At 38.5% G+C, this 13,965-nt stretch overlaps 2 protein-coding genes across 2 annotated transcripts; both read right to left on the bottom strand.

Annotated features, from left to right (window-relative positions):
• Positions 1-1,128: 1,128 nt before the first annotated feature.
• Positions 1,129-2,205, bottom strand: LOC130869900 (trace amine-associated receptor 7e-like). The gene has a single exon (XM_057762386.1). The coding sequence runs from the start codon at positions 2,203-2,205 to the stop codon at positions 1,129-1,131; it is 1,077 nt and encodes a 358-aa protein (XP_057618369.1).
• A 7,504-nt stretch (positions 2,206-9,709) lies between these two features.
• LOC130869887 (trace amine-associated receptor 7b-like) lies at positions 9,710-10,785 on the bottom strand. Its single transcript, XM_057762371.1, is given in 2 exon segments — positions 9,710-10,668; positions 10,671-10,785. Coding segments are annotated over 2 exon segments (1,074 nt in total).
• Between the last annotated feature and the right edge of the window lie 3,180 nt (positions 10,786-13,965).

The raw sequence follows: 13,965 nt of genomic DNA, 5'->3' as shown, positions 1-13,965 counted from the left end.
ACCATCTCAATATGTATCCCTAAGTTTGCCAAATGTAGAAGGCTCAGATGTTTACCTTTATTTTTCCATCATATGTATGGGTGTTTTGTTTGCATGTCTGTTTGTGGTACATGTGTTTGCAGTAATCACAAAGGCCAAAGTTATAGTTGGTATTAAAGTTACAAAGGACTGTGAGCTGCCATGGAGTGTCATCTGGAAAACACCACGTTGGCTTAATCCAGGATAATTTTTATAAAGAATTCATACTTTTTGGGTGGGGGTGCATTAGAAAGAACATCCAGGAATCCTAATAAAATGTGTTTCCCAGCTTCAGAATGACTACATGGTTTGTCCTTTATCTTGGTGTTTTCTTGTCCAGAACACATGATTAACTTGGCTCTTGCGTTTATTTTTAAAAACTTCTACAAATCTATAAACACTTCACAAGACATGTGAAGGATCAGCTGATTTATAAACCCCACTGAATAAATAATAACAACTTTTAAATCCCTGATTTAAACAAAATCAACTTGTAAAGCTTTTAGACTGGAACCATTCTTCTGTGTGTTTGTTCCCTAAAAAGGTTAGTGAACAGATGTTACTATTTGAGGCACCGTTTTTCTCTCCTCTGTAAACAATGAAATAGGTGTTAGTAAAAAAAAAAAATAAATTAATTGATTGATTTTTCCTGACCTTAAAAACCATATTTTTAAAAGAGAAACTCTGGGTCAGTAAATTGAGAACCACACACACTCCTTCTCTGAGGAAGACACAGCTTCATTTCATTTACATTGGATTAAGAAAATATTGCTAAGATACATAAATAGTGTGTATTCAAAATTGAGGCTTAAGAAGTTTAACAAAAGTCAAGAATTGGAATTTTATAAAGGCAGGAAAAAGAGGCCGCAGGGAACCAAGTAACATTAACCAGTACAAAACACAATGGAAAATGGTTAGATTCAGATTCATCTAGTTCTATTACAACAGGAAACTAATATTAAATTTCTGGAAGAAAACAAAGGCTGTATTTAAGCTTTTTAATCAGAGAACTGAAGCAATATTCATTCTACAAGATCAAATGGTGGCACTCAATCTCCCCGGTAATGTTCTGCTGTGGACTTCTTGCCAATCCCCAACTAAACCAAGAATCTACTCAAGAAACAAGTTGGTGGCTGAGGAGTTCTCTCTCAAGATTCTGCCAGTGACAATCAGTTTGATGGCTTTTCGAAACCAAGGATAAAAGAAAGCATAAATCAAAGGGTTCATGGCTGAGTTGTAGTAAGCGATCCACACTAGGATTTCATACACATACGTGGGAGTGATGAACCCTAGGAAGGCATCAATGATGGAGTCAATGAAGTATGGCAACCAAGACAGAAAAAAGGCTGCCACTGCGATTCCCAGGGTTTTGGCTGCTTTCCTCTCCCTCCTGGCCACTCCGTCCTTGTAGCTGTCTGATGCCTTGGCAGTCTGGTCACTCATTCTCTCAATCTTCTGAGCCTGCTGTTTAGCAATGAGGAAGATCTTAGAGTAGACAGTTATCATTATGAGTGTGGGGATAAAAAATAATAGAAAATTGATGAAGACCCAGCTCTGATTCACTGCAATTTGACAGCCTCCCACACAGGTGAGGGCAGTCACTAGATCCTCCAGCCCAGCTTCATTTGCCCCTGTGTAAAGGAGGGAAAAGCAATAGGTGATGGGCAGGAGCCAGGAGAAGGCAATGCACTTGCCAGAAACAGAAGCTGTGAATCTGGTGGGGTAGGTGAGGGGGTCACTGACAGCAATATATCTATCCACAGAGATGAAGCACAAGTGGAAGATGGAAGAATAACAGAATGACCCATTAAAACAAGAATATAATTTACAGTAAGTATCCCCAAAGTACCAGCAGCTCTCTACAGACCTCACTGTGCTGAAGGGCATCACGGTCAGTCCAACCAAAAAGTCAGCACAGGCCAGGGATGCTATCAAAAAGTTGGCAGGGGAGTGCAGCTGCCTGAAATGAAGAATTGACATCATTACCAAGAGGTTTCCACACACAGCCAGCACAGCCCCCAAACCAAAGACTGCATAGAGGATAAGGCGAGGGCCTGAGGAGTATGGGTTCCTGATGCAGGATCCGTTCAGGTTCTCATAGCACAGCAGGGCAGATGGGGCAGAGAACTGTTCTCTGCTCAGGATGCTGTCTTGATCCCAGAGAAAACTTTCATCATCTGTAGCCATTTACGTCTTTCCAAAAATCCCCAGGGAAAAAATACAGAATACGTAATTGCTAATGGATTTTGTAAAATTATTTTCTTCCTAATTCACGGTCAACCTTTCTTATTGCAAGAATGCTGTTTAAGTATTATTTAATTTTTTTCTCTGCTCTATCTATTTCTTCACATCTCAAATAAGCAGTCTAATCTGTGACATACATTTAAATCCCACCTTTTATTAGCATTCTCATCCTTATTTAACTCACCTACACTATGCCCCGAGCACTTTTAACCTCAGGAAAGCAGCCTAATGATGTCAAACACAGTGTGTCCCTAGGACTGAATCCCCATGGTGTAAGGTGAGGTAGGTGAGAGCTCATCAGTAAGGATGTTGTTTATGCCACAACCAAATTGTCTCCCTTCTCATTTGTTGGTGACAACTGATCTTTCTGTTCCATGTATGTGTGTGGGATTCCTGCCCTAACAGAACATTACCTAGAATTTGAAACTTTGTTAATTTATTAAAAATGGCTTTCCCTTTCATGAGAAAGTTTATCAATGACTCTTATATTGAAAGTGAATAAAATTCCTGCACGAAAGCTCTTTCTTCCCTCAGACATTGGTCCGTGTTAAAGAAATAAGATGCAGTCATGAGAACAACTTGTTTCTCCAGGTTCATCTTTAATGTTTTTGATTTGGGAAAGTTGGGGTATGCACTGCAAGTAATTGCTCATGGAATGAAACAAAGAGGCGAGTATCACAAACAGCAGTTTCTTCTCTGTGTTCTTTGATTTAACAAAGTCATTAGAAGGATACTATAAAACTCAAATGTGGAAGGAATCTTCAGAGTGTGGTGTCCCAGTGTATGATTCTAATTTTACTTTGGAAATTGTTCTCCCCACAAAACACCGTTACAGCATCTGCCTCATCTCTAAAAAGCTTTTTCTGTTGAATGTCTGGACAGTGTTAGTACTGTTTTTTTGTATTGAGCCGTACTTTAAATACTTTACATTAAAATCTATCTAAAGATTTTTAAAAAATTTTTGGTGTGGTCAATACATATGGATATGAAACTTACCTGTAGCTTAATGGTAGTCAACATGAAATTGTATTTTTCATAACAATGAAAAGGATAATAGTAACAATAATAATAATACAGAAAGTAGGTGTTTTTTCTTATTTGCATACTGTAATAGCATAAGGGTAATACACTTTAAATTATATTTATGGTTCTATTCAAAATACAACCACACTTTTAAGGTAGGGAGCTGGCCAGTACACATGTTGGGATGAGAGTTTGAATCCTCAGAATCCTAATAAATGCCTGTTGAGCATGGCTTCCCACCTGTAATTCTGGTGCTCAAAAGAAAAAGACAGTTGATTCCCACAGCAGGTGGACTAGTTAGAATAACAGTATTGGCAAGCTGTGGGTTCAACTGAGATACTTTGCCTCAAAGAAGAAGGGGAGAGCAACTGGAGAAGACTTCCAGTGTCACCTACAGGCTTCTGCATGCGCCTTTACACATGAGGACAGTCTTACACATGCTAAATATAATGATAATAATTTCTCTGTTTAATTGCAAGCTGTCTTTTTTATTATTGGAGATATTTCTGCCTGTACTTTATGACTTTAGGACCATTTATTTGGTTTAATTGTTTGAATAATTGATGGCACAGTGTCAACATTTAATATGCCGTCCCAAGAGTGGTATGCAATCTATTGGTCATAATTTCAAACATTTATTTGCCTTTTTAGTTTCCATCTTTCTGATAAATATACCACAATCTATGTTAATATTTCATAATATTAATATTTTGTTCAAAAAATAAAATCAACTTTTTCTTTTAGTACTTGAGAATTAATTATAATTTCCTGAAGTATATGAGTAACTTACTTAACATTTTTAAACAGTCCTACAATCCACTTCCATTTCTTAAAAAGTTTATTCTTTATTTCAGGTATAATTTTACATTATTGGTTTTTTATTATCAACATTATAGAAACAGGAGTGTTTATAGAAAATCATGACAAAATTACTATATACTATAACGTTAGTCAAATAAAATTTCAGTTAAAGAGCAATAGAATTCCACAAAAATTAACTTCTATGGGCTGGAGAGATGTCTCAGTGGTTAAGAAGACTTGTGCTCTTGCAGAGGACCTGAGTTCAGTTCCTGTCACCTACACGGTAGTTCACAGCTTTCATTACTGCCAGTTCCAGGGCATCTGGCATCTTTTTCTGATCTCTATGACCAACAAATATGCAAGTGTTGCATACATTCAGGCAAGCAAAACATTCACACATAAAATGAATGACCTAATAAAGTATTTTAAAACTTAACAAGAAATCTCTATTTTAGAAACTGCACTTTTGCTCATAGAAAATCATGGATGGGAGGCCTTTTGAAGACAATAATTAGATACAGACAAATTAGGCATCTAAACAGATTTGAGTTTAGGTACCTAGGAAATATCACATGAACTAATATTTACTAAACCGTACTTCTATCAAGTTATTTAAGATGATCATGCAACCAAGGACCTACTAGAATAAAGGCAATGCCATGAAATTTGCATATCATTTTCCCTCCTCGTTTAAGACAACATATTTGTGGGCTATGCAATAGCTGTCGCAATGACAACAAAAGTCTCATTCTGTCGACAGATTCCTTAATTACAGGTTTGGGCTGCATTACAAGGTGATGAATCCTTGGTACCTGTTAAGCTACTGAATGTTTTGATATTCTCACGAATCAAATAAAAATAATTCATAAATCAAGAATTTTAAGCTGAGCCATAGTAACTAATCTGGCAAAATGTCTTACAACTGGAGAAAGGTGTTATGAACTCCTTAAAGGAATCAATGAAAGAATTGATCATATATGTTATAAATCATCACAAATGCTACTTTTGACACATGGTTGAGCAACTTTTCTCTCTCCTTTGGCCATACTGGCTTTATGCCTCCTTCAAAATTACTGTTCTTGTGACCCATGCTTTCTATCTTTTTCACTTGTTTTCTTGTCAGTATAAAAATATGGCTATATAGAATTGCCATAATAGACGCAGGTATGAAAAATAACAGAAAACGTGTGAATACCCAGCCTTAGATTAGAACACACTGACATCCTTCTATGAAGTTCATAGCACTGGATAATTCTTTCAGCCCTGCTGGTGGATACTGCTCATTCATTCCTGGCCACCCAGATCCAAAATAATCACACAGAAACTGTATTAATTACAATACTGTTTGACCAATAGCTTAAACACATTCCTAGTTGGATCTTACAGCTTAAATTAACCCATTTCTATTATTCTGTGAGATTGTGGTCTATTGGCAAATTTTTTGCAGGCTCGAGAAGGCGTCTTTCTCCTTTGGTGGTTACATGGCATCTCCCTGATTCTGCCTGCTTTCTCTGCATATATCTTTCCCAGCCTGGCTATATTCTGTTATGCAATTGGCCCAAATCACCTTCTTTATTAACCAATGGCAATAAAACATATTCACAGCATACAGAAAGGAATCCCACATCACAGCCCCAGGTCATAGACACCTATGTAGAACACAGTACGGTTGCACACCAAGGACAGAATCTAGGAGATGCTGATGCAAATAACTGACTCAGACACCATGAACTTTGTTGGGTAGACCAAAGGATCAGTGACAGTGATGCACCCGTGGGTGGAGATGAAGCTGGGGTGGACAAGAAAAGAATATCAAAATGTCACATTACAGCAGGAGAGAAAAGTAGAGAAGTGTTTCCCAAGGAACCAGCAGTTTAGAATGTGACAATGCTGAAGAGCATCACACAGATTCCCACCCAGAATCTGAGTAAGAGAAATACATACAATGATGAAATTCAGTTGCTTGAAATAGAGGGTTAACCTCATCTTCAGGGGGGTTCCCAAATACAGCCAGCACAACCCTGAAGTCAATGAGTATACAGAGGATGACCAAGGACCCAGGTGAGTAGGTTTTCACAGAGGACTCCTTTGGGTTCTTGTAGCAGATGGCTATGGGTGACAAGTTTCTTCTCTTGGTGCTGCTGTTCACATGAACACAAGTTCTGAACTTTCATCCGCCTCTCATGACAGACAGGTTTTTATTTGCTAAGGGGACAGAAGAAACATCTCATTAACTTGCATATCCATGGTGTCATCATCAAACATCTTCGCAGTTCCCTGTCAACGTCTTGCTTTCAGCTTCAATATTTGAGCCTATAAAGCAGTTATGAATTCTACTTAAATTTGTGTGTTCCATAAATGTCATTGTTATATCATGATTCTTATTTCTCTGTGTAATCAGAGAAAATATTTTTATTCTAGCAGTAACTAGTATTCAAAAATATGCAGAAATCTTTGTGCTCCAAAAGTGGCTTCTGACTTTGTAATTTAACCAGTTACTTTCAGTGCCTGGTCTATGAGACTACAAGTCTCCTCATTATCAAGTCCCTGGAATTTGATGAGGCTTTAACATGTGTTACTCACGTTAACTTTCACCCCTAATGCTGAGTAATGAGTGAGAAAACCTCCCAGGAACACAGTCAAATCTCATGTCTTAAGCACAATGACTATAGGAGTCCCAGAAGGGTGGCATGAACAATGAAAAGAAATTCACTCCAAGTTCTTCTTAAGATTTAACGTTTAACAGAGACTAGTTTCAGTGATAAAATGTGGTAGAGACTATAGAGAAAGGTAAATGAGAGACATTTTCAAATACAAATGCAAAACCAAACATATATAGACCCTCACAAATAACCCAATAAAGCCAATCATGGTGCCACACACCCACCCGAAGTCCCAACAATGTGGAGGCAAAGTCAGGCGAGTCTCTTCAAGCTCATAATTGGTCTGCTCTACAGAGCAATTTTCAGGGCAGTCTGGGATACATAGAGAGACCCCACCGAAAAGAAAGGTGGTATATCATAGTTGGAGTCTCTGTCTACATGGGCATGTGTGGGATAGAGGCTGGAGGTTCATGCTGGGCATTTTGCTCTTCCTCTTGGTTTTGAGATAGAGTCTCTAATGAATCCCAAAGCTTGCCATTCCCCGCTGAACTAGACAGACTGGCCAGTCAACCCATTAATTCTCCCTGTCTCTGTCCCATAGTACTGGAGTGTCAGGTCCACAGTAACACACCTGAACTTTACATGTGTCTTTGTGTGGGTTTGTGAATGTGTGTGGAGGTGCCAAAGATAGCCAGAATCCACTGGGTTGAAGTTGCAGGCAATTGGAGTTACAGGCTGCCTGATGTGGATCCTGGACAGTGAACTCAGGTCTTCTGATAGAGATGTGCATGTTTTTAATTACTGAAAGATCTCAGTAGTTGTTATTTTTGATGCAAAGTTTCATATTGCATAATCTGACTTCACTCTTAGCAAGTGCAGATGACTTTTAACTCGAATACTCCTGTATTACCTCGTGAGAAATAGAATCACAAGCAGTTTTATTTTCTGTGATCTAGCAACATCCCCCTTGGCATGTATACAATGTTTTCTTAATTCACACTTCCATTGTTTGTTAAATGTGGGCCCAGGTCTGCCCTTGTTCCTGGGTGCATCTTGAGGACAGTTTCTGGTCAGCTAACTAAGCATCCTGTTTGTTTCTGTGCTCTCTCTGCCCTGCCTGGTGATTAGCTGCAGGACTTTGACTCCATTGTTAATATGGTAATTTCCCACCTGCCTGGGCAGGGGTCCTTGTGCAGCAGTTAGATACTTAAGGACTTCCCCAAGTCTGAATAAACGGCATTTGGCTGATCTTTCGAATGACCCTGGTCTCTTTGTGTGTTCAATCTCCAGGCCCTTGCCCAACTCATGAAAGGAACAGTGGCGTATGAACTGTACCATGGGTGTAACACAGAATCGGGTGTTACAGTTAAACACTGAGTAGAGGACATTAAGGAGTCTGGGTTGCCTCTAGTCATCTGTCAATCACAAAAGACAGACTTCCTCAAACACATTAAAATAAGAAATAAGGCAAGTGTGGCAGCTTAGTCCTCTAATCACAATGCTCACTCAAGAAGAGGCAAGAGGATTGCTTGGAGTTACAACTCGGTATAGATAGTCTGAACTACAGAGAAACTGCCCCAAATAAAAATCAGATATAGTATCACCTCTAAGGGAAATCATTACCAACTTAAATAGATCTTATAATAAAAAACAACAATCATTAATAATAAATATCCATTGTGTATGTCAACAAAGAAATTAGAAGAAAATGGCAAGCAAGACCATCTCAATATGCATCCATAACTTTGCCAAATGTAGAAAGCTCAGATGTTTACCTTTATTTTTCTATTATATGTATGGGTGTTTTGCTTGCATGTCTGTCTGTGGAACATGTGCATGAAGTGGCTGGCTACCATGGCCAAAGTTATAGATGGGACTGGAGTTAAAAAGGGCTGTATGCTACCATGGAGTGTCTTCTGAAAGAACAGCCAGTGCTCTTAACTGCAGAGTTGATGTTCCAGCCCCAAACATCTTAGATGTTTATAATTTCTTCTCTAAAAACAAAAAAACTAATCTAGAATAAAGTGTGGAGTTTGTTTATTCCAGTACTGTACACTGGAGTCTAATTTACTACTGAGAGAGGCATGTCTAAAACACATAGTTGGTTTTATCCTAGATAATTTTTATGATGAATACAGACTTTTGGTGAGAAGCTATGGAAATACATGTACATGTTCTAATAAAAGTATGTTTCCCAGCCTCAAGGTGACTGTATAGATTGCCCTTTATCTTAGTGCTTCCTTCTCCTGAATACATTTTAAGTTGGCTCTTGCATATATATTTGAAAACTACAAATCTATAGACACTTTCCAAGATAAGTGAAGGATCATCTGACTTACAAATCACATCGAATAAAGAATAACCATTTTGAATCCTTGATTTAAACAAATAACAACTTGTAAAGCCTTTGGGCTCTGGTCATTTGCTGTGGGTTTGTTACCTTGAAAGCAGGTCACTGAACAGATGTTATTATTTGTGAAATCATTTTTCTTTCTCTGTAAACAATGGAGCAGGTCTTAGTTAATACACAAATATCTCGGTTTATTTTTCCAGACATTAAAATCATACTTTTTATAAGTGCAAATCTGGGAGTCATGAATAGAAAACAATATACACTCCTCTGAGGAAAAGACAACCCATAAGATTCTCTTTGCTTCATTTAGAGTGTATTATAAATATACTACTAAGGGATTTAATGACTATATACTCAAACTGAGGCTTAAAAAGTTGAACAAAAGCCAAGAATCAGAACTTTAGAAAGACAAGAAAAGGGGTACAGAGAACCAAGTAGCACTAACCAGTACAAAACACAGTGGAAAATTATTAGATCCAGGGTCATCTAGTTCCATCACAGATAGAAATTAATTTTGCATTTCTTGGAGAAAACAAAAGCTGTATTTTAAGTATCTGGTCAGAGATGAAACACAATTCGTGACACTACAAAATGAGATTGTAGCACTCAATCTCCCTGGTAATTTTCTTCTGTTAAACTCTTGTCAATCCCCAAAAGAATCAAGAATCTACTCAGGAAACAAGTTGGTGGCTGAGGAATTCTCTCTCAAGATTCTGCCAGTGACAATCAGTTTGATGGCTTTTCGAAACCAAGGATAAAAGAAAGCATAAATCAAAGGGTTCATGGCTGAGTTGTAGTAAGCGATCCACACTAGGATTTCATACACATACGTGGGAGTGATGAACCCTAGGAAGGCATCAATGATGAAGTCAATGAAGTATGGCAGCCATGACAGGAGAAAGGCTGCCACTGCGATTCCCAGGGTTTTGGCTGCTTTCCTCTCCCTCCTGGCCACTCTGTCCTTGTAGCTGTCTGATGCCTTGGCAGTCTGGTCACTCATTCTCTCAATCTTCTGAGCCTGCTGTTTAGCAATGAGGAAGATCTTAGAGTAGACAGTTATCATTATGAGTGTGGGGATAAAAAATAATAGAAAATTGATGAAGACCCAGCTCTGATTCACTGCCACTTGACAGCCTCCCACACAGGTGAGGGCAGTCACTAGATTCTCAAGTCCAGCTTTATTTGCCCCTGTGTAAAGGAGAGAAAAGCTATAGATGATGGGCAGGAGCCAGGAGAAAGCGATGCACTTGCCAGAAACAGAAGCTGTGAATCTGGTGGGGTAGGTGAGAGGGTCACTGACAGCAATATATCTATCGACCGAGATGAAGCACAAGTGGAAGATGGAAGAATAACAGAATGACCCATCAAAACAAGAATGAAATTTACAATAAGTGTCCCCAAAGTACCAGCAGCTCTCCACAGACCTCACTGTGCTGAAGGGCATCACAGTCAGTCCAACCAAGAAGTCAGCACAGGCCAGGGATGCCACCAGAAAGTTGGCAGGGGAGTGCAGCTGCCTGAAGTGGAGAATTGACATCATCACCAGAAGGTTTCCACACACAGCCAGCACAGCCCCAAAGCCAAAGATTGTATAGAGGATGAAGCGAGGGCCTGGGGAGTATGGTTCCTGATGCAGGATCCATTCAGGTTCTCATAGCACAGCTGGTCAGAGTTGGCAGAGAATGATTCTCTGCTCAGCATACTGTCTTGATCCCAGAGAAATCTGACATCATCTGTAGCCATGAAGTCTATTCCAAATTTCCTCTGAAAGAGAAATGCTGAATGTATAATTGCTAATTGATTTTCTTTTCTTAAATTATTTGCTCCCTAATCTAGTCAGCCTTCATTATTGCATGAATGCTGCTTAAGTCTAATTTAATTTTTTCTCTATTTCTTCACATCTCAAAATCATCAATCTATTCTGTAACAAACCTTTGAATCCCACTTTTTATTAGGATTCTCATCCTCATTTAACTCACCTATGGTAATACCCCAAGCACCTTTAACCCTCAGGAAAGCAGCCTAATGATGTCAAATACAGTGTGTCCTTAGGACTGAATCCCCATGGTGTAAGGTGAGGTAGGTGAGAGCTCATCAGTAAGGATGTTGTTTATGCTACAACCAAGTCTCCTTCTCACTTGCTAGTGAGCTGATCTTACTGTTTAATGTATGTCTATGTGATTCCCTTCCCAACAGAACTTTACTCAGAAGTGGAAACTTTATTCATTTATTAAAAATAAACTTTCCCCTTCATGAGAAATTTTATCAATGATTCTTATATTGAAAGTGATCAAATTTTCTGATAAAGGTTCTTTCTTCTCTCAGGCATTTGTCCATATTGAAGAAACAAGGGGCAGAGTCATGAGAGCAACTTCTTTTCTCCATGATCAGCTTTAATATTTTTGACTTAGTCAAGTTAGGGTATGGACTTCAAGTATTTGCTCACAAAATTAAGCAAGGTGTCTAGTATCCCAAACAGAAGTATCTTCTCTTTGTTCTTTGATTTGACAGGATCATTAGAAAGATACTGTAAAACTCAAATATGGAAAGAATCTTCAGAGTGTTGGGTCACAATGCATATTTCTATTTAACTTTGGAAATGTTTCCTCTCTCAAAAAAAAAGTGTTACAAGATCTGCCTAAGCTCTGCAAAGCTTTTTTTGTTCAAAGTCTGGACATTGTTATACTGGATTGGGGGTGGGGTGGGGGATTAAGCTGTAAATTATATTTTAAATACTTCACATTAAAATTTATCTAAAGATTTTTTTAAATAAAATTTTGCTTTCATCAATACATATAGACATGAATTTTCCCTGTAATTTAATGGTAGTCAATGTGGAATTATATATTTCATAATAATGATATTAATAACAACAATAATATTATAGAAAATAGATTTTTCTTATTTGTCTACTGTAACAACAAAAATGTAATATGCCTTGAATTACATTTATGGTTCTATTAAAAATAAGACCACACTTTCAAGGCAGGGAGCTCACCAGTAAAAAAGTGCTGGCAGTACACATGTAGGGATGGGAATCTGAATCCTCAGAACCCTAATAAATACCTGGTAGACATGGTTGCTCACCTGTCATTCTGGTGCTCAGAAGGAAGAGCCAGTGATTCACACAGCAAGTGGGCTAGCTAGAACAATAGTATTGGCAAGCTATGAATTCAGTTAAGAGACCTTACCTCTTGATATTAAGTGATATTAATGACCAGTGGTTGCTGACTCCTGTTGTTATTATTCTTTTTTGGAAGTAGAGTTTGTGTGTTTCCCTTCTTTGAGTTGTGCTGGTGAAGGGTTGCTAGATGTCTGAGTTATTGTAGGCAGTGTTGGCAATGTTGGATTCCTTGAGTTGTGATTTTCCTTTTATTACTTTCTGTAAGGCTGGATTTGTGGCTACATATTGTTTAAATTTGTTCTTATCCTGGAATATTTTGTTTTCTCTATTGATAGTGAATGATAGCTTGGCTGGGTATAGCAGTCTGGGCTTGCATCCATGGTCTCTTAGTTTCTGCAGTACCTCTGTCCAGGACCTTCTGGCTTTCATGGTTTCCATAGAGAAGTCCGGTGTAAGTCTGATAGGTTTACCTTTATATGTTACTTGACCTTTTTCCTTTGCAGCTCTTAATATTCTTTCTTTAATCTGTATGTTTTGTGTTTTGATTAAAGACCTCAATATCAGTCTGAACACACTGAACCTGATAGAAGAGAAAGTGGAAAGTACTCTACAACACATGGGCACAGAAGACCACTTCCTACATATAACCCCAGCAGCACAGACATTAAGGGCAACATTGAATAAATGAGACCTCCTGAAACTGAGAAGCTTCTGTAAAGCAAAGGACACTGTCACTAAGACAAAAAGGCAACCCACTGACTGGGAGAAGATCTTCACCAACCCCACAATAGACAAAGGTCTGATCTCCAAAATATATAAAGAACTCAAGAAACTAGACTTTAAAATGCTAATTAACCCAATTAAAAAATGGGGCACTGAACTGAACAAAGAATTCTCAACAGAAGAAATTCAAATGGCCAAAAGACACTTAAGGTTATGGTCAACCTCCTTAGCAATAAGGGAAATGCAAATCAAAACAACTTTGTGATACCATCTTACACCTGTCAGAATGGCTAAAATCAAAACACCAATGATAGCCTTTGCTGAAGAGGATGTGGAGTAAGGGGTACACTCATCCATTGCTGGTGGGAATGCAAACTTGTGCAACCACTTTGGAAAGCAGTGTGGTGGTTTCTCAGGAAATTTGGGATCAACCTACCCCAGGACCCAGCAATACCACTCTTGAAAATATACCCAAGAGATGCCTTATCATACTACAAAAGTATTTGTTCAACTATGTTCATAGCAGCATTATTTGTAATAACCATAACCTGGAAACAACCTAGATGCCTTTCAATGGAAGAATGGATGAAGAAAGTGTGGAATATATACATATTAGAGTACTACTCGGCGGTAAAAACAATGACATCTTGAATTTTGCATGCAAATGGATGGAAATAGAAAACACTATCCTGAGTGAGGTAACCCAGACCCAAAAAGATGAACATGGGATGTATTCACTCCTAATTGGTTTCTAGCCATAAATAAAGGACATTGAGCCTATAATTTGTGACCCTAGAGAAGCTAAATAAGAAGGTGAACCCAAAGAAAAACATATAGTTATCCTCCTGGATATTGGGAGTACACAAGATTGCTGGGCAAAAAATGGGAACTGGGGGGTGGGGTAGGAAGGGGGAGAGGGGAGTTGGGGAGAGAAAAGTGAGAAGGGGAGGATGGGGAGAGCTTGGAAGAATGGGATGGTTGGGACAAAGGAAGGGTGGATATGGGAGCAGGGGAGTCTATATCTTAATTAAGGGAGCTATTTTGGGCTTGGCAAGAGTCTTGACTCTAGAGTGGTT

The sequence above is a fragment of the Chionomys nivalis genome, chromosome 2, assembly GCF_950005125.1.
Source record: "Chionomys nivalis chromosome 2, mChiNiv1.1, whole genome shotgun sequence".
NCBI classification, from domain to species: Eukaryota; Metazoa; Chordata; class Mammalia; order Rodentia; family Cricetidae; genus Chionomys; species Chionomys nivalis.
This window is presented reverse-complemented; position numbering and strand designations above follow the sequence as displayed.